Source organism: Pavona decussata, unplaced genomic scaffold (assembly GCF_977016875.1).
Source record: "Pavona decussata unplaced genomic scaffold, jaPavDecu1.1 SCAFFOLD_64, whole genome shotgun sequence".
Classification (NCBI taxonomy): Eukaryota; Metazoa; Cnidaria; class Anthozoa; order Scleractinia; family Agariciidae; genus Pavona; species Pavona decussata.
The window spans coordinates 4,337,196-4,359,532 of record NW_028145484.1 but is presented as its reverse complement, the minus strand read 5'-3'; the positions used below and the strand labels follow the sequence as shown (position 1 = coordinate 4,359,532).

The 22,337-nt window shown below is 38.5% G+C and overlaps 1 protein-coding gene and 1 pseudogene across 3 annotated transcripts; one reads left to right on the top strand and one right to left on the bottom strand.

The window, feature by feature from the left end:
• On the top strand, positions 1–1,770 carry LOC146478587 (E3 ubiquitin-protein ligase RNF217 pseudogene; annotated as a pseudogene). The gene is made up of 2 exons (XR_014865143.1): positions 1–224; positions 384–1,770. The product of XR_014865143.1 is annotated as an E3 ubiquitin-protein ligase RNF217 pseudogene (transcript).
• Positions 1,771–1,914: 144 nt separating this feature from the next.
• On the bottom strand, positions 1,915–20,754 carry LOC146478586 (KICSTOR complex protein kaptin-like). Of its 2 annotated transcripts, none has more exons than XM_085112190.1 (12): positions 20,528–20,754; positions 9,461–9,552; positions 8,253–8,337; positions 7,581–7,635; positions 7,410–7,485; positions 6,583–6,656; positions 5,950–6,056; positions 5,121–5,213; positions 4,612–4,702; positions 3,309–3,444; positions 2,948–3,133; positions 1,915–2,309 (listed from the first exon to the last, which is right to left on the bottom strand). In XM_085112190.1, the coding sequence occupies exons 1-12, from the start codon at positions 20,739–20,741 to the stop codon at positions 2,220–2,222; spliced, it is 1,299 nt and encodes a 432-aa protein (XP_084968316.1). In that variant the 5' UTR covers positions 20,742–20,754; the 3' UTR covers positions 1,915–2,219. The 2 variants fall into 2 exon arrangements, with proteins under 2 accessions (XP_084968316.1, XP_084968315.1); XM_085112189.1 differs by lacking the exon at positions 20,528–20,754 and adding an exon at positions 9,754–9,983 and having other exon boundaries at positions 9,461–9,549.
• Between the last annotated feature and the right edge of the window lie 1,583 nt (positions 20,755–22,337).

Sequence of the window (22,337 nt, the reverse complement as noted above, 5' to 3'; positions counted from 1 at the left end):
TGTAAGAAAAATTACCAACGGGTACCCGCTTGCCAAGCATTTATAATCAGATAAATAGTTAACGCGGTTTTGTTGCAGTTCATCAGTTTTAAACACAAGCACGGCCAACAATCTGCCCATCAATTGTCAGAAACGCCCGCCTTGCCTTCCAAGCCAAATGTTTTTATGGAAATTGAAATAAGTGGCAATTATTCGTGCTACGCAGCGCAGATTGCTTCCGCTCAGTTCTTTTTATCGATTTTTATAGACTTGCTTACTAGTCGAGCTTAGAGAGCGCGAAGCGCGATCGTCAGAGCTCGGGAGAGCGAGCGCGGAGCGCGAGCGAGCGAGAATTCAATTTCAGAATTTCAGAATTCAATGAGAAGTGAGCGAGCGACTTTGAGAAAGTCTACGATTTTTATAACAACGCAAGCGGCCTGTGAAAAATCTTCGGCTATTTAACTCAAACGTTTTCAGCCAACACTAAAGTGAATGAATGAACAATAACTGGGGAGCTTTCTCGCTGTTTTAGCTGACATTCGAACTGACGAATCTGAATCGATGGACTGTATCCTGACCAACTGAAACAACTTGGGGTCTTCCCAGCTGGCACGACGCCTTGTTTGTATTCTGAAGGGAGGCGACTTTCAGGATGGAAAACATTGGAGACAGTCCAGACTTAAATGGCAGCGGATCCGATTTGCTCAATTTGTGCTCTATTTGCTTGGACAATGTTGATGAAAATCGAACAAGCACCCATCGCAGATGCAACGCTGTGTTTTGCGATTCTTGCCTTGGGGCTTACATAAGGCTACAAATAACTGAAGGAAAATGGAAGCTGGAATGTGCAAATTGCAGTTCGCTGTTATCAGAGGATTTGATCAAGAAATTCCTCCAAGGTTACCCGCTACTCCAAGAGCACTTCACCCGTCTTGTGGCACACGCACAAACAAATCCGTTGACTAAAACTTGTCCAAACTGCAGCGTATTAACCCGTGTGAAAAAAGAGCGAACGAAACAAGTCGCGTGCCCAGAATGCTATTTCGAATGGTGCTTCGATTGCCACGCGCCATGGCATAAAGGCATGAACTGCAAAGATTTCAAACGCGGTAGCAGGTTGTTCAAAGCGTGGACGAAAGCCACGACGGAGGGAGCTATCAACGCTCGAAGGTGTCCCAAATGCAAGGTTTTTATTCAAAGGTTGGAGGGGTGTGATCACATATCGTGCCCACGTTGCCGGACACAGTTCTGTTACCTTTGCGGCGAGCGAATCGTTTATAGTAAAATATTCGGAGGACACTGGAGCATTTACAGTGTGTTAGGATGCAGGTATATCTACAAACAGAACCGCCCAGTCCAAAGGAAGATTATCAGAGGATTTGTTCTCGGCGTTGTCTTAACTTCCTTGCCAGTTTTAGCCATGATGTTTCTAGCAGCGTCGCCTGCGTTTGGGGTTTATTATTTACAAAAGTATGTTCGTAAGAAATAGATCATTTGCTGCCGTCAAATTAGCAATTAGGATTATCAGTACATATTATTAAGGAAAGTGTGTTGTTTTGTCAATTATTTTTATTTATTTTTCACTTGCTTAAGCAGACCACAACCGCTTCGGAGCTTTGTGTATGCTTGCAGGCCCAAGATAGAATGCAAAATGAACTGCATGACTGAAAATGTATATACTGTAGGCTGCAAAAATAATGATTCGTCGAAATTTGTCCCATGTTCTCAGGAATTTTCAAGGAAATTTCGAACGATATTTCGCAATCTTTCTTCGAAAATTCGGCGAACTTTCGAAGAAAACTCGCGCGGTCAATCGAAAAGCCGCAAAGGCTAACGAAACTTCAATGAAACTATCAACAAATATTTCAGAGAATACTTACAAATTCCTTGCCCTAGCAGAAATAGCAATACGCGTTTGGTTTTAATTATTTGTTGTTATTTGTGTTGTTTATTTTTTTAATGTAGTTGTTTATGTTTTGACAAAAACATTGGTAACAAATTATCGAAGTCTTCGTTGTTCTTTCAGTAGGGTAATTTCCTGCATCTATGAAAGTGACGCAGTTGCTAGGAAACCGCACTTCAATCTCCTGTTGAAGGCGGGTAGATTTTCCCTTCACTGATGACTCGACCAATCACTGCAGGGCATATGTGGGATGCGCTGCACCGGCACAGGTGCCATGTCACAATAAGATGCCTTTTAACGTTTTAGGAACACTAAATTATGAGCCACGCAATCTCTCTCACGTGACTGACTCGGCGTCCTCGGGGTCTCGAAAAGGAGTGCCTTTCAGCTTCGAGAGGCATCTCTCCGCTGCTTGGTCCAAGTTGTGCTGAAATATTGTGAAGAAATATGAGATAATTAACGCTAAGCTGGATTCCAAGTTACCTCAGGTTTCCACTATCTTGTTCAAAAGTGTTATGCGGCAGCGAGAAGTACGGTGAAAATATTTCACAGGAGGCCAAACAGAAATATTTCAAAAGTAAATTTAACGTTGAAGCTACTCGATCCTGGTTCAAACTTTTGAAACTGTGAATAAAACTCTATTCTAATATGTGGCCGTTTTACCTATTCTGCTTGCTTGACTGTTCTTAACCTTATAAAGAGAAATCTTTTTAGTCCCCTTCAAATCAATTTAACTCATAGGAAACCAAACCCGTTTCTATTTGAAGGTTACCAGACAGTGCGAAAGTTCCGTAACTGATTTATTCAGACTACAAATGTTTCCCAATCATCGTGTTGCTTCATAATCGTTTGAAGTTTTACCATGACAGGCCAGATCGCCCGTACCAAGTCATTTCTGAGTGTTCCTTGAATCATTTACCGTAGAATGACTTCCAGACTGAGAAACTACTGAAATACGACATTGTTCCGCTTTAGTTCTCTGAATGTTACAAGTCTGGTAAGCCTGAGTGAGCCTCCTCAGGGAGTTTGACAGAAGTTTATAATAGTACGTGAGGAATCACTTACCTGCAACACATGCAGCCCTGAAAGAGATGCCACAGTCAGCTCTTTCAGCCCGTCATTTGTGAGATCCAGGTACTCAATGGCGAAAAGTGGGTTTGCAAAACTCCTTTTCCATATCAACTGAAAATCAACGACATAAGAAGGCTCCACAGTGTCATCCTGCGAAATGCACTTGTATACAAGAAGTTCCTGAAAACAAAACCGGAAAATCGCGCTGTAAAAAGATTATCAGGTTTATTAATCCCAACTCCCACCCCCATCCTCTCCTTAACCTGAGTAAACAACTGATACTCAGGTCCCCTCCTCCCCCTCTCTCTGAGTAAAAGCCTCCACACAAGGCATAAACACTGCACTGGATATGTACCTGTCCATACGTTCCCAGGATGATTTCGTTACGCCCGTCCCAGTCTACATCAGCGATACAAGTACACGTCACGCAATCAAAATCATCCGAGTCTGGTAGCGTTACCATATTTGTAAAGCCCTGATTGATTATATCCCTGTGGATTCAACACAGAACATTGTCAATTAAAATCATGTTAATAAGTTTTCATTTAGGCCAGCAATGTAAATTGACACATGGCTAAAACGTCAACCTCTACAACCAGTCATGACCGTTTCTCCAATATCCCGATAACTTATCAATCCCGCCGCTAAGAAGCTTTTCAAATCGGTGTTTATCGATTGGTTTTAAGTTTTGGAGCAAACCAAGATAAATAACAGGACAGAGTGGGAGACCTCTGATGTATAGCCCTTGGGATATGTGAATTTCACTTAAGGTATTTTGAGACGTCGTGAAAGCGGACGTCTGTTTCCCGAGACGTCTACAAACGTATCTAGACGCCTGTAAATGCGACTTAGAAAAGCCTACTGAATATTCAACCGCCGCCATTACACAATGCGACGTTGGCAGTCGCTCCAATCACTTCCCGTGACGTCACACTGACCGGTTGCGGACGTCTCGGGAAACCAACTTCCGTTTAGACGATGTCTAAAAATAAATTAAGTGAAATTCACATATCCAAGCCAACGCTCCTAGTTTCCTTCTCTGTCCCCTTATTTTCTCTCGGGCAAACTTGATCACTAGCACTCTCTATAAAATTATAAAAATGTAATCAACAAGAATTAAATTCTGTTGAGAAACAATTCTCGAACGTAAGATAGTTTTCGGGCCGGGCGTGTTTTTTTCAAAGCTCCCGAAGAGCTTTTGGGCGCGAAAAATATTTTCTTATTACCCTTTTCTACAAATTACTGGTTGATTTTCGTTCAAACGAATTCAATCTGTTTCTTAATCTCGTAAAACTATAAAATGTTTTTGCTTTTAAAATTATCAAAAATTGAATTTTTTGTAATGAACTTTCTGCATGTACAATAGTTTTCGGGTCCGAAATACAATACAATACTTTATTGACACTCCCCATAGGGGTTTTTCAGTGACAATTGATGTTTATGTTTCAATAGTTTGAGAAACGCACGCCTGGTAAGTAATCAGGACGTTCCACAAAAACGGGTCACTGGATTTTTAAGGTTCAAGTCTTTGAGAAGCGGGTAGGAACAATAGAATAATTATGTGGTTTTCAACTCCAAGACGACTGTTTCCTGATTAACGCCTGTGAGTTGAACCTTTAGCAGTTGGGTATGAGCTGAACAGATACAACAGTACATACATAAAAACAACACTTGCTTCTATTGCACAGCACACCAACAGGTTGTACTTAGCATTCGATTCTGTTTCCCCTTTGTCATTTTGTTTGCCATCTGCAAGGAGAATAGAAACCATTCAGAGAGTTCAGCTTTATAAACATGTTTTCAATTACTGACAAAGTGGTGAATATAGAAATCAGTTATGAAAAAGTTAAAGAACAAATGCGGTATGGTTTTTGAGTCGGTTCGGTTTGAAAGAGAGTATATATTTGAACCATTCTGGTCTAAAAGTCTGAGAAAGGGTATGATTTTTAGAGCTCAGGTCTGAAAAGGGTTAAGTACCAAAACATAACATATTTTGGTCAGAAATAGGATCAGGGTTTGCAAAACCCCACCAAAAGTTCTATGGAGTACCCCCACCCCTGCCAAGGCATTAGCTATACTTATTAATGAAATTAACTTTGACTTGTTGCCAATAGCCTACGGCACGACTGAATTACTATAATCACAAACAAAAAAATAAGATTGTTACCACTGATAGTTTTGGGTAGGTTGGAACTCAGTGAAAATAATTTCACACTTGAAATAGGACCATCACGGTACAAGCTGTGTTCCTTAATAATGCCTGGAAAATCAAATAGAAACATTATAAGTAAATTCTTGAGTAAAATGTCACAGCTTAATCAAGATTATCGGGGATCTGTAAACTGCTCATTAGGGCTGTGCTGAAATCAGGTAGGTAAGGTAAAGTCGCACTATGAACCTAAGTGGCTCACACGGTTGGAGCATAACCTTGTTTCTGTAGTATGAAGCAACTAGGAGTATAATGCTACTCCCCCATGGATGGGATGCTAGTCTATCACAGGCTTACCCCCAGCAGTATGTCACCAGTGCCGATTTATACACCTGGGTGAAGAGAGACAATGTGGACAGAGACAAAGGGGTTGGTTTTTGAGCCATGCATTTTGGTTCAAAATAGGGTATAGATTTTAAACATTTTGCTCTAAAATTCTGCAAACTGGTGTGGATTCTAGAAACCAGGTCTGAAAATGGGTATGAATTTTAGAGGTAGGTCTGAAAAAAGGAACCAAAAGATCACATGTCTTAGCCTGAAAAAGGGTCACCAGTTTAGAGAACCAAGCCACACCCGCTCCAAAAATTATGAAGAGTCCACTCCCAGGCCTTTTCAGTGCAGCACTTGGGCTGCTCCGGATTGTTCCACCTCTTGTTTTCTTGTTTTAAATGAGTCAAAAACTAGATGCTCTTGCAGGATAGTAGCTACATGATAACTTTTGCACTTCAGACCATTGACAACCAACATCGAAGGGGCTCTAACAAAAACTTGAACAAACTAAACATACTTGGCCCACTGCTCAGTTCAGTAACTGCCACCTTAACATGTCCATCCTGACATCCAAGAACTGTCACACGTCTGGTCTGCTGACTTACCACCTCTAGCCACAAAATACTGGGCAGAAAAATAAAGGCAACCTTAAGAATTTGCCAACTGAAACATCTGGTGAACATACATAACCAATCCAGTTTTAACATTTGATTTTTATATGTTCATAGCAATTTTTTGCTAGACAAGTAGACTTGTTGTTTTCTTGGAACATATTTTCTTAGTATAACTATAAGGAAACAATAATTGAGGGATTGGGGGCATACCAGGCCTTCATCAGATTGTAGGCTGGTTTTGGGGTTTCATAAAAAATCTGACCAAATTCTGAGGGATTAAAAATGGGAAGTATTCCATAAATTAACCATCACAAATTTTAGGGATCTTTTCCTGTTTTTTTTTTATATTTCTCTCATTTTTTACAAAGGGTCAGTTCATTATTTTAAGAAACCTAGCACCATTTTATCACCAAAATTGGTTGTCATTTATTAAAAAAATAATGTTGTCAGTTTCTTATGAGAATCAAGATGTTCATCTCCCATTTGGATCTCAGACACAGTAAAGTAGTACATGAATCAAAGGTAAACAACCATACTTGCTTGGCAAATTCTGTAGTTCAGGAAAATAGTTTTGAACTGGTTGTTCTTCAAATCTCTGATGGATCCTATCCTTAAAGCAGAGAATGATTACATAATCAGTTAGTACAAGCCATAAAAAACATAAATCATTTAGATGTGGTAAACAGAAAACTCACTTGTACATTTAAACTTGTATATTTAAAATTTATCTTTCCCAGCAAATCTCGGTGATAACATGCTCATATTATATAAACATGAACATTTGATTTTTAATTTTATTTATTTATCTATTTATGTATGTATGTATGTATGCATGCATGCATGCATGTATTTATGTATGTATGTATGTATGTATGTATGTATGTATGTATGTATGTATGTATGTATGTATGTATGTATGTATGTATGTATGTATGTATGTATGTATGTATGTATGTATGTATGTATATATGTATGTATGTATGTATGTATGTATGTATGTATGTATGTATGTATGTATGTATGTATGTATTTATTTATTTATTTATTTATTTATTTATCACCATTTGCAAGTGACTGATGAAGAGGTTATTCTTAAAATCCTTCACATTGAAATTAACAAAGATCACTTTTTAAAAATTTTGCTAATAATTTGAACCAGTGTTCCAGTTAAGTTAGGGGTCTCAGATCAAAAATCCAAGAAGATTGCTGAATCATTGGTTACCTAAACGACATTTGGATAGAACCAGAGCCACTGAACCCCCAAGCTTCTTCACTGACACCCTGACTTTGAAAGTTATCTGGAACACTGTTCAACTACCACTCATGTGGTATTTGGCTTATACACTGGACATTTAACACAAACCTCACAAAACATATGAACATTTTCATCACTGCCACAGAGTAGAAACACCACTTCTCGTCTCCCTTTTACAAAGATTCTGGAAAAAATGTTACTTGATCAGTCCAAACTCTATCTTATAACTAAAAAACAGTACAATCTTGACTTAGTTATTTACAAGCAAACTTAACTTACTCTGCATGTGTCAACTGAAAGGGAACAAACTCCAACTCAAGATGCTGACAACCTTCTGTGAAGAATAAACACAGGACAATACATAGAGGATATTACATACATACATATACATACAAATTTTATTGGCTCATCACTGCGGGGCTTTTCAAAGTCAATTTAACACTACATAACTAAGTACAAGACAATGATAAAAGAAGATAAAGCTAGTGGATTCACTAAAACAGTCATTAAGAAATTTTTGCCTAAGTAAGCGCTTGAACACCGTCACGGAAGGGCTAAGTTTGAGGGAACGCTGCAACTCAATCCACAGAGAGGTCACTCGATATTGGCAGAGTGAAGGTGTGAATTTTATTTTGAAGAGGAAAAACAGTATTAATTTTGAAGAATGAGTGCAGCAAGTAAAATATTGTTTTTAACACAAGAAAATAAAAACTCACATCTTCAAGCTACCATGTAATTTTCTTTTTATTATATAGAGAATTTATCGTTCACTATTTTCCATGGACTGTTTGCACAGACAACTGTGAAAAAGTAGGAAATGACGTCATCAATATCCTCACTAATGAGAAACTGAATGCTAAAGAAATGTTTGTTGGGAAATTTGGCCAGTTTTGAACTTGCAAATTCTTGAGATTTATAGGGTTAACTTAAGATGAAACATGATCACCAAACCTGCGATACTGTCAAGGGAAAATTCTTCCTTGCTTTCCAGTGCTGAATAGATATTAAGAAACTGTTTTTGGTGGCTTCTGGAATTCTGTACACAAATTAAATGAACATTGGTTAACTTTGCTTTGTCTAGGAGGAAGACTGATCATGAGGTCATACTGGTACCTAACAGGGTTAGGTTTTAAGGGTGGTATGTTGCAAAAGCTCTTTAAGTCCCCAGGATGCTTATAATTCACTTTAATTCATGTCTCAGGAAGAAGGGGCTTTTTAGAATAGGAAGCTTAAGGATGGTGCCTACTTTTGTTACTGCACATACGTTCTGCGCATCTCAAGATACTTGGGTTTCTTATAGGTGGTACCTTCTAATACAGGGATATTTTGTGGTTTAAAACTATGCGGAGAAAGCAGAACTTAGCAAGTGCTCTTGGTATCCAAAAAGAAAATTTGGGGTAACCATGCATTTTCAGAGATATACCAAGCTTCAATTTGAAAACAAAATGCCATACATTGCTTTGTATTTTACTGTTTTTTAGAATATTTGTTGTTTAATTATCTCTAAAACATGCATAGTACCCCCAATTTTCCTTCTGGATTTCATCGTCATCATCATCATCATCATTTATTTGTCTTAGTAAAAGAAGAAAAACATAGAAATTACAAGTCAACGTAATGGCAAGGAGACCACAAGAAACCACCAGGCTTGCTGAGATCTGCTTATCCCCTCATAGTCACAAACCAAATTAAAATACTTCTTTATTATTAGGAACCATCCTGAATAAAGAGGGACTTGTTGTGAGCTTAGGTTTTCCAAATGTTTAACACACAATTGATGCATAGCACTAAATATGAGTTGTGCCACACAAAATGAATTCAACATCATGTTTACTTTATCACCATAACACTTTTGTAAATTGAAGACCAAGTTTACCATAGGAAAACTGACTGAAGAGTTTGAAAGTTTTTAAAGTATGTTTAATGGTGAAAATGTAGCATGGTTAAGGGGGCTAATACTTCAGGGAGGGCAGAGGGGGTATTAAAAAATCTGACCACCATATGTGGGGCTTACCAGAGAAAAGAGAGGGGGTTTAACCATATCAAATGAAAAAAAAAAACATTCATGTTAAATCAAACAAACAATCAAAGAACATTCTTTCAATCGACCGACCTTAAAAATTAGTAAAGCACTTTTCCTTTATTTAGTAATTGTTTACCTTTAATAGAATCAAGGATATTCCCACTACAAGTCCCTTGCTTGGTTCTGGTCTGTTAAAGGCGTCAATGGAAACAATCTCTGCTGATTCTGAAAATGCATTAAAACTTCCAGGGTTAATAAGTAAATGGTGATGCTATGTTTACTTTTTCTGGCAATTGTTATTGTTACTGTTTTACAAAGCCTGAACTCCAAAACTCTCAACGCTCGCTAAAGAATCGTGCAGTGGTCCTTTATTTTATAAAAATTTTCTAATAGCTTAACTTCTTATCGTTCAAACGGCTCATTACAAACCTGGGATGTAGGTGAACGGCACTTCCCTCGAGGAAGGAATAAGAGAATTCGGGGGATACTCCAGACATACCACCCTACCACTTAGAGAGGCTAAGACTACTTTGTTTCCTTCTTCATTACTTTCTACCTTGGTAAGACCATAGATGTTAGTTTGCGAGGGAAGAGGAGAAAAATGAATTTCTTCAAACCTCAGCCGCTGGTCCCTCTCGTCCGCCATCTTTGTTTCATTTGGACCCAGACTCCTATCTGCAAAGCCCCGTCTGGACGGATTCTGGACGCGCCGAGGACGCGCGTCATTTGAATTGATTGTACTTCGGTCGTTGATGTACTCATGGTTTTGTATTCTAGTTCAACCTCTCTCCCTCGAGGTTCCTGTTAAGTGTCTGACTCTGCGTTCAGATTTCCTACTTAGTTAAGGGGGTTTTTCCTGACGGGCAGCAGACACGATATCTTCTTTACATTATCGATCACAAAAACTTTACTTGGAACTGGTTACAATTTTCATGCTTCGTTGCCTTTGCAGTACCCAAGTGTTTGTATCTGTATAAATAAACGGGCACTGACGTTCGCATTACGCTGGGCTCAGTTCTATCCAGTGCAGCAGTCAGTTTTCCCATTTAACACGGAATGATTTCATTATTTTTTACTGTTCACCGTTTCAATATAGGAAACAGGGAAAACATTAAGGATTTTTCCTAGGTAGAACAAACAGTAATTAATTTTTATCGACTTCTTTAAAATACACAGTAAGAATTTGAAAAAATCAGACATTTTTTTCAAGTTGCAATCCACTTCCATCTCCTACCCATCCGTAGCCAAACATAATAGATAGAAGTTTCTGTGTAGTAGTAGGGTTAACTATTGTTAACAAAGCTCGACCATTATTTTAACGATTCCATTGAAAAAAATACGTTTTTTTGGCTATTCATAGTGACACCAAAAATAGGTGGCACTGCCCCTAAAAGTCTTCTTGAAAAAAAGAATCGAAAATAAAATAATTACATCTTAGCACATTTTTTAACTAGAGGTATTGTCTGCCTATTAAAGTGTAAATGATTAAGGTGATAAAGATCATAAAGCGACACGTGGAAATACAATATTATGTAATGATAAAAAAAGTTGCTGACTCACAGCAAATAGTTTATCGGAGCGAAATATTTTAACGTTATCTCAAATATTTCATTACCAAAAGCTAATTGTTCTGAGTCAGGAATTTTTTTTTTGTATCATAATCATGTTCCAGAACAGCCGTGAAAAAAATTTTTTCAGTAGTCTTATGTAGTTATTGCCTTCATTGTCATAAGCGTATGATTAAAAACAGATACATAATGCAAAAATAAAACCAATCCACACCAGCACTTTACACGTTTTGTTGTTTTATGGCGTTTTCCCAAACCCAATTTTTACGACAGAATGGAGTCTCACACTTTTCACAAAGAAGGTTTCCATAGATGAAAATCAGTTTTCTCACATATTATGTGAATTTCTCACATAATATTTGTTGAGAAAATGACAGCAAATCAGGAGGGAGATTCTCAAACAAATTTAATTAACGCAATCAACGTTACTGTCCATACTTACTGGAAAGTGATTGATATTTTTGACGAAGGAGTGGGTTCGTTTAAAGGCTCATAAAACCAAGGACCAAACTATTCATTAAAACTATTTCCTTTGAGGTGTTAACCGATGCAGGTGTGCTAATCAAAACAGCAAAAAAGGATACGGCAAAGTCTCAGAAAAATTCCCATGACAGCAGAAATACCTTTTTCACAGTCTCACTTTAAAAATACTTTTTCCGTTATTTTGTTCGGCTTTCTTTTAGCGTCAACCGAAGCGCACAACTTTGAAGTTGACGGCAGCAGAGGTTTAAGGCGTGGTGTTGTCTTACACGGTACTACTCGAGTATCGTACGGTAATTTCGCAGCTAAAAAGTTTCATCGTCTTCAAGATTCAGCTGGATCATCGACAGTTGTGAGCAACTACAGAGAATGCGCTTTGAACTGTGTAAACACTGTACCATGCTCTTCGTTTAACGTCGCCTCATCTCCTGACTCTGACGGCAAGTTCGTATGTGAGTTGCTGAACAAAGATAAGTGCAGTAGCCCCAACGATCTAGTCAGCTCACAGAACTATCACCATTTCAGCATTAAGGTGAGAGATGGTTAAATTTTTAAGCTTTGGGCTTAACTCGAAAATTTAATTATATAACACGTGTCATAGGGACTATTTCTCTGCAGGAACTCAAACTCTTATGGTCAGTTATTAAAAGACAGTTTAGACGTTCTAAGCCATTTTCAATTTTGCGAACAATCATGCTAAACATTGTCTACTGCTGACGGTAACAAGAAGCTTCCATCCCAGAATAGAAAACCATGGGCCCGGACGCACTGGGCAAATTTCTATTTATTTTGCGAAAAAATCTGTCACCCCTGTTGCCTGAGACAAGTGCGCCCGGTGATTTTTAGATCTACCAAATTTTGTCAAGGTTTACCAAACTTCAAAGAAGCCGTCGTCCTGCCTTGGAGCAGGACAAATTTTTGTCAGGCGTGAAATCTGACAGATTTGTTAATTTACACGCCATGATTTGAAGGAGAATGTCAATCAAGAAAAAAAAAAGAATTCTTCGGGGATATTACGCCTATGAAAATGAATTTCAAACCAAGAATTGCAAGGCCTAGGTAGGTTCCAATAATAAGGATGAGGCCTTCGCCGCCTTCTACGGACAAATCTGTTGTGGTACTCTAGAACCAGTTGCAGTCGAACAAGGTGAAGCCTCCCTGGCAAAGAAGAAGTAGCAACTGCCTCTGCAAGAGTTGAATGAATTCAAGGGAGATAGAAAACTACAATACAAGCAATAGTATGCCGAGGCAACATATTCGATCGAAGCGGTTAACGATCACCATAAGCACATGACTCCTGAGATCTCATGTAACCTTTCCCGCGAACAGCGCGCAAGCTATGGTGTTTATTTCCGTGTGATTGACACTTGTGGTTAGCAAATATTTTGCTGTGTCTCAGTGTGCCCACGCGGATAAATTGAAAATTTGCCAATTTTGTCGAGATTTTTGGAAAGGCCAAACAAATTTTGTCAGTCCAGTGCGTCCGGACCCTATTTATCTACTTAAAATAAAGTTAAAAAAAAGTAGACTCTGCTTAAAAAACTGCTGGCCCTTCGAAATCGAAAAGAATTAGTGTTTTGGAAAATTTAGTGAATTACTCATCGAAATGAATGTTTATTCAGCCGCCGGCTTGTAATGTGTTTTGGAATATTACTTAGATCGAGCGCAACTCAAGTTTCGATCGTTATTGCGCTATGAATCGAACGAAAGCTGTTTAAATACAGGTTCTTAGATTTTTCTCTTCTGATCGACTTTTGGTAATCATGGTCCAGGAAGCAGTTATATTTGCACAGTTCCAGCGCAATATCCTCTAACCAATTCGTATAGTATTATCAGCTGCCCTACATCCAGTTTCAATGTCCTTTCTAAGGCTAGATTTTTAGTAACGGCTAATTTAGCTATTTGTTCTGCTGTCAAAATTAATTTTACTTGAAAGACATACCGAACTTAATTAATATTCTCTGAGCATATAAAAGGAGGTCTGTACATTTTACAATTTTGAATTACCAGAATTACTGAACTACTGGTTTACCAAAATTACCCCCGATCCACAGGTCGCCAGGCAGTACAGTGTAAGTGACTTTGCAGACTACAAATAACTGAAATTGAAGAGTTCCAGTTTTGTTGAAGATTTACTTCTGCTTCGCCTCCGCGGATGAGTTACAACGAACCTGTACCGTGGCATCCGTAACAAGTGCCACGCAGAAAGTTTAGTGCCGGCTCTGAACTTTTCCTCGTCGTTTTTCCATACAACATCGCTCAAGTTGTATCGTTTACCTTCGCGCATCGCCCGCGCATTTCGAAGACTAAAAACCGTTTGGACAGCCCAAAACACTTCCTCCCATTGAACTTTTTCAATGAAAGGTTGTCTCGTGGAATTTTTTCCACGCACTCAAACTTCATAGCCACTTTGCACAACGCAATGATTTCATACGAATGATTTAAAGTGCACGTGTGTTGGGAATTGCTTCACACAAACTCATTCAAATAACACAAAAATGCCGTACAACTAAGAAGTTTTCCCAGGAACGTCAACGATCCGGTACTTCAGTCAGGGTTTTGTAAGGACCCATCCATATCCTCAAACCTAAGACCCTCTTTTGCAGTATAAAATATCAGTACTAAAAGAAAAGTATTTTGGTGCTCTAAAACTTTCATGGGAATGATTTAGTATTCTTTTCTTTTCTTTTTTTCAGACACCGTGTTCCAGTTGCCCGTGTCGAAATGGTGGGCAATGCAATCCTCTTTTCGAACAGGGAGACTTCTTCTGCACTTGTCCGCCCGGATATACTGGAAAAACCTGTCAAACAGGTAAGTTAGCAGTCCGGCACAGTTATCAAATTTGATAACCGGGACCAAAACAAACTATTAGCCAATCAAACGGCAAGTTACAGTTCACGTGATATGTTATCATAGCAACCATCTTCTTTCAATAGAGTGTGTGCACTGCGGCCATTTTGGAGGACTAAAACAATAAAAGATATTTGCATAAATATAGAATATATTTCCCAAAGGAAAATCATTGTATTGTTTCGGTCCTCCAACATGGCCGTCGTGCACACACTCTATATGATGTCCATCATCATTATTTCAAAATGAAAACATTTTGATGGGGCTCTGACTAATTCAACATTCGATTTCGGTCGCACAGTGAATTGTACACAAGGAAAGGTTTAGAATAGGAATTTTGACTGACATCAGGAAAATACGGTACAATCTTTGTCCATAATTAACTGACAAAGCTCATTTTGATATCTATCGAAAGCCTCATAGCGTCGTGGTGGACCGAGGAAACCTCGAGCGGCTTTGGCTGAAGCACAGAATTCCTGAGCGATAGCCGATCAAAAAGAAACACCAATCCCAAGAAAATAACTTCCATCAAAGATGCTTGTTTATTGCATAAACGTTGACATGATTTGAACTTCTTGTTGCCTTGCGCCTCTCCTTCTTGTCCTTCGTCAATCCACAGGCCACCCACACAAACGGTGTGACTGGTGACCGTTTACAAAATTTAGAGGATTTGTATGGAAATATTATAAGATTCGTATTAAAGCCAAATGTTAGGGAAAATGTTTATCTGAAAAGTCACAATAAATGTAAACTTACCTCAATGGTTGTGCTTTGTCGTTCTTTTGCCTGCAAACGGCGAATTTAGGCGATTTTGAAGGTTTTACTTTCGTCGTTTACCTGAGCGTTATATTGAGAGACTCTCCCCTGTATTTTTTTTCCCGCGAGCTATTTTTAGAGCAGTTCACGGCTGGTTCGCTAACAGACAAATGTATGGAAAGTTCAAAACACGACTGGACGCTTTCTGGCACAGCTACATCCCTCCAATTTTTTTCTTAAAATCCTTTTCCTATTGCCAAAGTTTCCAATTCATGAATTTTTCAGAAGCGATGTTTTATGAAAATTATTTGACATCGGATTTCCATACAAACACTGTTATATCGAGCCTGTTTGCCTACTCGTCAAAATGGCGTCGAAAACCGTGATAAGGCCTATGTTGTGTTTCACTCTGGATTATTTCTTGGTTGCCTTTTTATTTGGTAAATGGCTACTAAAATGACAATGCTAACAAGACCATCTTATTTTTCGCTGATCTACAACCAACATGCAGAATGATTTGATGAAGGAAGTTTTGTTTTACCGGATACGGCATTTTAACGACATAACTCATGCACTCGATCGAGAAGGTCATAGGTCAAGGTCCTTTAAAATTCTCAGTTTACTTCCTAATTTTCTCTAAAATGATTCCATTCACCACTGTTATGAATATATTATTACTTTTTATTCTCATACATGATAAATTACAATTAAAGCTTCCTGGCGTGTAACTACTAACTTCTGGGATCTGAGATCTGAATTTGGCTTGCTCAATTTACATGAGCAATGACGCCTCCTAACAATTACACAATCCTACCTTGTAACAGTAAAAAGAAAGCACCAGATATAAGCAAAGAAAAGAGATTGCCAATAGCATATATTACTGTGTACCAAAGAACCCGGTATTTTATACATAACGGATATGTCAAGTATTCCTCCACACTTCCAATTCTGTCGCAATTTTAGTGTGCAACCCGCAAGCGCAAAAAGGAAAGAGTGCTACATTCAAAAGTATTAAACGAGGGTCGTTGTTTTGGGAACTTTACCGCGAGCGCAAACGAAATAAAAAGACAGGGCGAAAAGCGAAGATCATTCAATTACCAACATAAGTAGGTAATTCAATTAGACGCCAATTGACGAAAATACCAGCAAATGCGGTGAGAAAAAAATGTCAGACAGGGAGCTCGAATTAAGCACCCTTCCCTGCCACACTTTTACGCTTAACTTGTTGCAAAATTAATTCCTAGAAAAATTCAACACCAGCTTGAAGCTCTCCATAATAAATAAAAGTCAGTTCGCTTGACTGATTTTATGTAGAACGGTCACAAGGAAGTAACTATTAATTGTGTACGCACCTGAAACGATTTGGACAAGGACACCATACATTTGATAAATAGCCTTAGACATCTCAAGATTGACAATACCGGCTCTTTGTCCCCTTCTGGCTCCTACCAGGACGTCCTTGGTGAGCGGGATACTGGCATGCTGTTTTCGGGGGCCAGAACTTCCCGAAGGTGTGCCTATGTTTGGCGCATACCGACATTTGTTCTACGACAGCAGTCTGTTCCAAAGGCCGGCCCTGGTCAAGATTAGCTCTTCCTCCGTTATAGTTTCTCGCGATAAATGGACAGACGCAAGGTAGCTTTCTATTGACTTGTGAAAAGGAGCAAATTAAAGAAACCTTAAATGCATCTTGAATCACTGCAAATCCTCGAACGTGACAAAAAGCACGTCATTTTGTTTTGGAATGCACACTTTCCCTTATTACCCAAGTCTTGACGTCAAGGATCAAGGGATTTCAATAAAGGGAACGAGGAATACGGGACGTGGATTGGGCTACAAAAGTCTTTGATGCGGATACAAATTAGAGGGTAAGTCGTAAACGAGCTGTTTATGTTCAATGAAATACATGTGCAATAAAGTCCCTGTAACTGTTTGTCATAAGCCTCAAGGCCCAAGGTGTTTCAAATGTTATGGAATGAAATTATAGCGAACATTCGAACATTGGGGGCGCGTATTCGAGAGGGAGCACTTATTCGAGGACTTTTGGTATTTTAGTGGACTGCCTGTCAACTAGCTTGGAGTAGTTTTAAAATTACACTTACCCTATAAACAACACAGCAACAATATACGTTACTGATGCTCCCTAATGTGGGATTTGATTATCTTTCGCTAGGAGGAGAGCTCGTACGCGTGTTGAATTTTCAGTAAATAAGACTTTAAAATAATTACAAAAAAACAATTGAGACATTATATTAATAATATTAACTACACCAAAAAGGGCAAGTTAGAAGCTTTGGCATTTGTGGCGAAGGGCCTGGAGTGAAACTCTCAGAGCAAGCTAACAGCTAACACTACCTGGGACCCGAGTCCACCGGTATTGCAACCGAAACACATCGCGACGGCCAAACTCAGCGAAATATTTTACTTCCTAAAGGACCTTCAAGCTATGAATACCAATTGAATGGCTTCAACAAAGCAGCGATGTGCAAAAATGAAAAAAAAAATAATGAAAATAAGTTTCTTAAAAACCTAAATACTGCTTAGCAGACAGTACAGACCTAATTTGCATAAAAATTCCCCGCAAAGTATCCAAAAATCGGGACCGAATAATTCACCAATTTTAGGCATTTTAAAACGGTTAAAACTGTTTATACATTTTTTTTGTGTGCTTTGCGGTGTGGTTAATTTAGAATGGTGGAATTTAGCGATTAAGAATGTTTTAATTTATAACAACCTGAATTTGATCAACAACCTCATTTGCATAATGCGGGTTTCATATTCGAAAAAGCACCAAAAGTGCGAAGTCGCTGTGGTCAAGGAAGATAAAAAGCGCAAAGTATTTTTATATTCCTATACTTCGTAATATCTGTTTAGCAAAGTTCAGATGGAATTTAGAATGGTTCGGTCTGGACAGATGAAATAAATGCCGGCAAAGACAGGGTACCTTCGTCGGTTTTAAGAAAGCGTTCTAACGAGGGTCAATAATATTAATTTTTGTGACCCTAAAAATTAAAAACAAATCAAAATAAACATGCATTTTATACCTTTGAAGGAACACTTAACTTAGGAATTATAATGAATTTTTGTGTCGTTACCTGGTTTTCGAGCAGCGAGCTCATCAATTTTATACAATTTTCTATTTTCGCCACGCTCAAACTAAGGTTTTCGACCGCTCTGAATGTTGTGGCCTGTAAAAAATATATTTTAGAGTGTTTCCAAAAACTAAAGTCATTTCATTTGCTTATGACCCAAGATGATTTACTGGCCAAAGTTTGAGGGCAAACTTTTTTCCGACCCGAAAAGCAGTGGACCGTTCTTAGGGAAAGTGCCACTTAAGGCAGTACAAATTGATATATTTGCTAACAAATTTGAATAGACCTGAAAGTTACAGAACTGCGGCTTTGACGAAATTTTTTATTCTGCAAATCAGAATTCCCCAAGACCTGCTCTGGAATAATGGCGAAGGATCCCTCGGCCTCGAGCAAAAAGTACACTATCGATCCCGATGGAGTGGGAGGGATTCCGCCCTTCACTCTGAGTGCTGCAGCATGCACCAGAACACTGGCTTTACAGTATTTAACCACGACAGCTTTAATAAATACTATGACAGTTGATGGCTTCGAAGAACTAGAATCATTTTCCAGAACCATCAAGTATTCCAATTCGTTGTCTGAAATCGCAGCAGTGACAGCGGTCTCAACCCACTGCAAACAGTACCTCAAGTATGAGTGCAGCAAATCCAGGCTGTTTCTTGACGGGCCTTGGGCGTGGTGGGTGTCACGTGACGGTCAAAAAATGTACTACTGGGAAGGGGCGGATCCTGCTAACAATCAATCGTGTGCATGCTACAGGTTAGGGAATTGCTACACAAACATACATAAGTGCAACTGCGATGCCAACGGCTTACAGTGGAGGACCGACGAAGGGCACTTAACGGACAAATCGACGCTTCCCGTGACCGAGTTGAGGTTTGGGGATACCGGAACTGATGACAAAGACATGGCACGTTTCACATTGGGCACTTTATACTGCCAGAGAGAAATTTAGTGCCTGAGTGCGTTCCCCGTCACCAAACGGAGGTATATTTATTTATTTATTTATTTATTTATTTATTTATTTATTTATTTATTTATTTATTTATTTATTTATTTATTTATTCATTTATTTATCTATCTATCTATCTATCTATCTATTTATTTATTTATTTATTTTATTCATTTCAAGATTTACAGAAAGCAAGACCAATTTCGCGCTCATAATCTAATTCTTAAATAGAGAACTTGCTGCAGGTGGAATGGTATTTTCCATTCCAACTGAAAGTGTGGAGTACTTTCGAACGTCCTGCGTTCCCGGTTCCAGAAAATATCCCGAATATCTGCATTAAAAATTTGCATTTCAATCGCAATGTTGAGAAAATGGAAAACGTTCCACAGTAGGTTTGTCAAGTCTGATTGTCCTCCTCCTGGGCCTTAAGCCCAATGAGGTCATTTGAAATAATTTTGGTGTAAGATATTCCAAATCTGGAGTAAATCTGATACAATCGTAACCGCCGAGTTTATTGAAAACTTGTGTGTTCAATGTAAATAGAAAACTGTACTTTATTTATGTTTCTTTTCTTTGTATATGTATATTTACATGCTGAAAAAAAAATGCTTTAAAATGTCTGTAAATTGTAATGCTTAAAATTCAATCAATAAATACACTTTTAGTTCTGATTCCCATAAAAAAATTTAGTCGATGTATATTTACATGTACAAAAATGATGTAATAAACTTTTCGGGTTTTGAAAGTGGGGCACACAGCCACCATAAGCTGTCTTGCTTTCCTCTTAAGTAGAATCAAGCAAAAGAACACGCGAGCGCACGCAAGAATGGCCTGCCGCGTGTTAACGCGACACGCGCGCTCTTTTGAATACCCTAAAGCGAGAAAAGGGAACTGCTTTTGATTTAACGGTGGGGATTATGTTTTTTTATCTGCCTTCAGCGATTGTTTCTTTTGCAGAGCAGTCAGGGTCTTTGCGCAGCCGTTGACTTTGCAATTCGGAAATTTCTCCCGATGCCAACGAACGTTCCACAACCTGACACAGTCAGCGTGAATTTACCGTCCACCATTCTCTCCACCGGCCTATAACATGATTTACAAGAAAAGCCAATGAGCATCAAAAGGAAAGAAGACGAGCTAGCAAACTTCGCCGTGCTAATATTCGATAAAGAAGGAACTACAGGGGATCGTAGGACGGGGTAGCCATTAATCTTAGTAAAACAACAAGATTTAAATTAAATATCTTGTAAACCACCAGCTTTCGGCTTTGCAACGAATAACCACAAATTCTTTGCACAGTGCGTTTGACTGAAAGATGATTCAAATGGGTTTCAAAGAGAGTTAACCGTAGATAGCGGCTCATTGATGTCGGAGCTTAGCAGTTTCCGTAGAATAACACTAGGGGTGTTAATACTCCCCCCCCCCCCCCCGGACTAGATGTTGGATGCTAGTCCATAACAGAACACCCAGCATGGAACGTTTAAAGCTATTACTACTCCCCTCCCCCTGGATGTAGGTGAATGGCACTTCCCTCGAGGAAGGAATAAGAGAATTCGGGGGATACTCCAGACATACCACCCTACCACTTAGAGAGGCTAAGACTACTTTGTTTCCTTCTTCATTACTTTCTACCTTGGTAAGACCATAGATGTTAGTTTGCGAGGGAAGAGGAGAAAAATGAATTTCTTCAAACCTCAGCCGCTGGTCCCTCTCGTCCGCCATCTTTGTTTCATTTGGACCCAGACTCCTATCTGTAAAGGCTCGTCTGGACGCACCTAACTTACGGGGGGTGACAACTCTAACAAACGCTGTTTCGGGACAAAGCCAAAATTGTTCCGGGAATCTGGAGAGTTTTCCGGGAATCGGGACACTTGAAATTTTTTCCGGGAAACACGCTATAATTCCGGAAAATTGCAGAAAACAATCGGGACATCAAAGGAGATGTAACCCAAAAACTCGGGAGGATGATCCAAATTTCTGGGACGACTAAGGTTTAAACCTAGTATTGCTCAAACAGCGTTTGTTAGAGTTGTCACCCCCCGTCAAACTTGGTTTGTAACATGAAATTGCTCTTACAACAACGGGAAGAAAATATTAAAGATTTCTCCAATGAATAACAAACTATAATCAGTTTTTAGCGATTTCTCTTTAAGGGGGAATTCTTCCTAAATTTGAATGAAATTTGAAGAGGGTTTAAGAAGAGATTGAAGAAAGAAAATTATTTTTGGAACACCAACAGACAGTTGATACCCACGTAAGAGCACCCCAGGTTGCTAGTGGACTTACTTGGTGACCGTCTATTAATTATTAACTACAAATTCTAATTTAAAAACTTCACTAAATCTTTAATATTTCTTATTTCTCTTAATTTTACCAATCCTTCAAGAAAAACTATCTTCTCCCAAATATACCCAAAAATCACCCAAACATTCACAAAATACCCCACAACACAGATTCACGGGATGAGTGTAGTTTTTTTGGACGAGATATTTTCATTAAAGCCATGTCAAGCGGCAAAAAATGGCCGGTTTAGGTAAAATCTCCCCTTAGTACACAGGAACTAAAGAACTTGAAAAAGTTGGTCAATTTTTTCAAGTTGCAATCCACTTCCATCCTAGCCATCTGTAGCCAAACATAATAGCTGGAAGTTTCTGTTTAGGGTTAACTATTGTTAACAAAACTCGACCATTATTTTAACGATTCCATTAAAACAAATACGTTTTTTTGACTATTCATAGGGACACCAAAAATAGGTGACACTGCCCCTAAAAGTCCTCTTGAAAAAAAGAATCGAAAATAAAATAATTACATCTTAGCACATTTTTTGAATAGAGGTATTGTTTGCCAATTAAAGTGTAACTGATTAAGATGATAAAGATCATAAAGTGACTCGTGAAAATGCAGTATTATATAATGATAAAAAAAAGTTGCTGACTCACAGCAAATAGTTTATCGGAGCGAAATATTTCAAGGTTATCTCAAATATTTCATTACCAAAAGCTAATTGTTCTGAGTCAGGAATTTTTTGTATCATAATCAGGTTCAAGAACAGCCGTGAAAAGAATCTTCTCACTACTCTTATGTAGTTATTGCTTTCATTTTCATAAGTGTGTAATTAAAAAACAGACAAACATTGCAAAAATAAAACCAATCCACACCTGTGCTTTCAGTTTACACGTTTTCTTGTTTTATTGCGTTTTCCCAAATTCAATTTTTACGACAGAATTGAGCAAATTAATTTACGCTAATTGCAATTTTCACTTGACTCAAAGAACATAACTCACAAAAGCTTCCGGCCAAGAAGTGTTAATTGTCTCA